This window comes from Branchiostoma belcheri, unplaced genomic scaffold (genome assembly GCF_001625305.1).
Source record: "Branchiostoma belcheri isolate BF01 breed outbred unplaced genomic scaffold, Haploidv18h27 scaffold1, whole genome shotgun sequence".
Lineage (NCBI taxonomy): Eukaryota > Metazoa > Chordata > Leptocardii > Amphioxiformes > Branchiostomatidae > Branchiostoma > Branchiostoma belcheri.
The window spans coordinates 7,178,867-7,182,136 of NW_017802379.1; the positions used below are offsets into that span (position 1 = coordinate 7,178,867).

General features: G+C 43.7%; 2 protein-coding genes across 3 annotated transcripts in view; one reads left to right on the forward strand and one right to left on the reverse strand.

Annotated features, from left to right (window-relative positions):
• LOC109469081 (centromere protein J-like) overlaps window positions 1-1,872 on the reverse strand; it is a 20,014-nt gene extending 18,142 nt beyond the window's left edge. The window contains exon 1 of the mRNA XM_019767499.1: window positions 1,733-1,872. The gene's annotated coding sequence lies outside the window, so the exon portion shown is untranslated. The remainder of the gene's footprint in view (window positions 1-1,732) is intronic.
• A 414-nt stretch (window positions 1,873-2,286) lies between these two features.
• LOC109463115 (protein LIAT1-like) overlaps window positions 2,287-3,270 on the forward strand; it is a 6,069-nt gene continuing 5,085 nt past the window's right edge. Inside the window, exon 1 of one of the 2 annotated variants that reach the window (XM_019759832.1) lies at window positions 2,287-2,576. In XM_019759832.1, coding sequence (XP_019615391.1) covers window positions 2,426-2,576 — 151 coding nt within the window. In that variant the 5' untranslated portion in view covers window positions 2,287-2,425. The remainder of the gene's footprint in view (window positions 2,577-3,270) is intronic. The other variant, XM_019759839.1, reaches the window with a different exon arrangement.

The window sequence follows — 3,270 nt, forward strand, 5'->3', positions numbered from 1 at the left end:
GAAAGAGTGACCTGGTTGTGTTGTAGGTGGTGGAAAATAGCTGAGGAGTAGCCGTTGGCACTAGGTCGGCAATGTTCTTTGTACCTTACTTTAAGCGGTCGACTTGTCTCTCCGATGTAGGTGTTGTTACAATTGGGCTCCTCACATTTGAGTCTGTAAATAACATTCGCCTTGATACCCTTGTGAGGTCGGTCCTTAGGGTGTACCAGTCTTTGTCTGAGGGTTGAGTGAGGTTTGAAGTTAGTGGCTATGTTGAAGTTTTGGAAGATCCGTCGGAGTTTCTCAGATACTCCTTGGACATACGGAATAGTGATGTTGGCCTTGTTTTTGTTGGTCAATGGTTTGCACTTTTGGGTTTCTTAGACTGATCTGAAGGTTTGAGCGCTTTGTTGAAAGTCCAGTTTTGGTAGCCACATTTAGCCAGGGCACCTCGCAGGTGTCTATGTTCGTCCGTTTTGGCTTGGTCTGAAGTGACAATGTTGTCTGCACGATGGAAGAGGGTTTTGATCACTGCTAGTTTGTGTTCCAAAGGGTGGTGGGAATCAAAGGCCAGGTACTGATCAGTGTGGGTTGGTTTCCTGTACACTTCGAAACGGAGGTTACCATCTTCCTCTACGATAGTTTTGGTGTCTAGGAAAGGGAGCATGTTGTCATGGCTTGGCTCCTGTGTGAACTTGATGTTGTCATCTATCTGGTTGATGTGGTCAAAGAAGTCAGCAGCTACCCTCTTTTTCAATCTGCACCAAGTGTCATCTACATATCGAAACCAATTGGCCGGGGAGTGTCATTGAAAGTGCTGAGGGCTTTGTTTTCAAACTTCTCCATGTACAGGTTTACAACAATTGGTGAGACTGGTGATCCCATAGCACAGCCGTGCATTTGTTGGTAGAACTGTCCTTTGTAGGTAAAGTATGTGCATCCTAAGCAGAGTTCTAGTAGCTCACAAACTTGGTCAACGGATAGGTTGGTTCTATCTGCAAGTGTATCATCGGCTTCCAAGGCTTCCACGGATGTCTTAGACCGCGAAACACGCTGGTGGGAACGGGGTGTTAAAGAGGCAATATATGAAAGAATGTACAACCCCACCCTCAACAGGGAAGGGGGGCTACGGGTCGATCTTTCCGGCACTTGGGATTTGGCACTCCCAGCCCCGAGGACAGACAACACTTAAGCTCCTGTCCTGTATAACAGGAGCTTTCAGACTAATTTGCATCATCTTGTCTTGACTTGTCTGACTTTTGTTCATTTTTCGACTTCCAAAATTTGTCTTCACTTTATTTGCATATCAACAGGTATATAAACCTGCTTTCCCCTCTGGTCTCTCAGTCACTGACGAAAGCTAGTGGATACTAGCTGAAACGTCTGACGTTTTCAAAATCATATCCAGTTGCTTGAGAAACTTGCTTATAACTTATATAAAATGTAAACCGTACTACAGTGTAGTAGAATTAGCAACAAAATAACTCAAGGTCTGCAGGAGTCATATGAACCTACAATAAGTACAAGAGATACTTGCACAAACGATAAGGACAGGTTGGGATTCAAGATATCACAAAAATTTGTTCAGAAATCTCAGGCAAGATTTAGAGTCACAGACGTCCTCAGCTACATGGGGAGGGGGGCAAACAGTGACTGTGTAACGTCGTATAAAATGATCAAATGTTAGGCGTGATACATATCAATAATAAAATAAATAAGGTTATAAGTAAATTGCTGATCTTATGCACCTCACCTTGCATCGGTTATGACTCAGGGACTTTTCTATCCGTCTGAATTACTCTTTTTTGGTGAAACGGTGACTTTTTGCCCTGTTGCCGCCATTTTCAAAATCCCGCGGAACTCTGGGATAGGTCAGGAATATTCCATTGTTCCCATATAGGGGGAAACAAAGTTTACTTTTACTATACATTGTTTGGGCCCAAACTATTCATATACAATGACTTTTTGGCCCTAAAATTATACCATAATCAATATAGATTGAACGACATATATTTTCTGCAGTTCTATTTATAGATCATGCTATTGTGTAACTCAATCCGTGTAATCGATCCCCCCTCCCGTGGGAGGGAAATGGAGACGGCTACAAACAAAACTGGCGTTCATAGTGACGGACGACTCGTAAAAAAGTAGCCTAAATTATCCTTCCGCTTCTCCATAAATATCAACATAATTTATCAATTCACTGAATATTATGGATACTAGAAACATTAAAATTGTAAAGCAGCTATTTAAAAAGATTTTTTGACCAAAGTCGTAAACTTTTGCACAGTTTTCCCCAGGGATTATTTTTCGGCGCTGCGATACACCTGTTGAACGGAGAAGTGTGCTGCGGTTCTGTGAACTATGGCGCCTTCCGAAGTTCGTAAAGCCTCGTCAAATTTTAATTAAGTCTCTGCCGCTTCTCTTTCGCGCTCTGAGCTTCAGAATGGACACCAGGTCGAGCTCGGGGTCCATGAGGGGGACCAAAAAGCAGAGCAGCGGAAGTAACAGTGCCGAGAAGCTGAAAAAGCCGAGCAAAAGGAAGCGGAGAAAACAGAAGAAACAGGGCAGTACACCTGAGAGTAGCTCAGAACCAGGTAACAAGACTTCCTCCTACATTCATAATTTTGTTGAAGAGGTTCATCAGTCACGTAGAATTAACAGTTAGTAGAAATTCTTCAATCAGTGACTGTATTTAAAGGTAAAAACACGTACCTCCAAATTTTCGGTGTCGACTGTACACCTTTCACAAGCAAACTTGTTCATGGAGGACTTTGAACGTAAAGCCTTGGACACTGCCCCACATCGCCCTAAGTTCTGGGGTAGATATGTAGATGATACCGGGGTAGTGAACCAACGGGAACACGAACAAGAACTCTTGGAACACATTAATAACCAACATGACAGCATTAAGTTTACCATCGAGAGGGAAAAGGACGGTCGCCTCCCTATGTTGGACGTAATGATGATTCGCAAACCGGATAATTCCATCACCACAGATGTGTTTCGCAAAGAGACTCACACAGACCACTATCTACTTTGGTCCTCCAACCATCCTGTGCACCAAAAACTGGGCATAGTGAGAACACTCATGCATAGGGCGAACACACTGATAGAAGACCACACCCTCAGAGCTGCAGAGAAGGAAAAAGTGAGGGACGCACTGCGTCATTGTGGCTACCCAGAATGGGCACTAAAAGAGGGGGATAACAACATCACAAACGGGAAAAAGAGGAATAAAGACCGCACCTCCGTAAACAAAGAGCGACACCCTGCGAGTTACGCAGTACT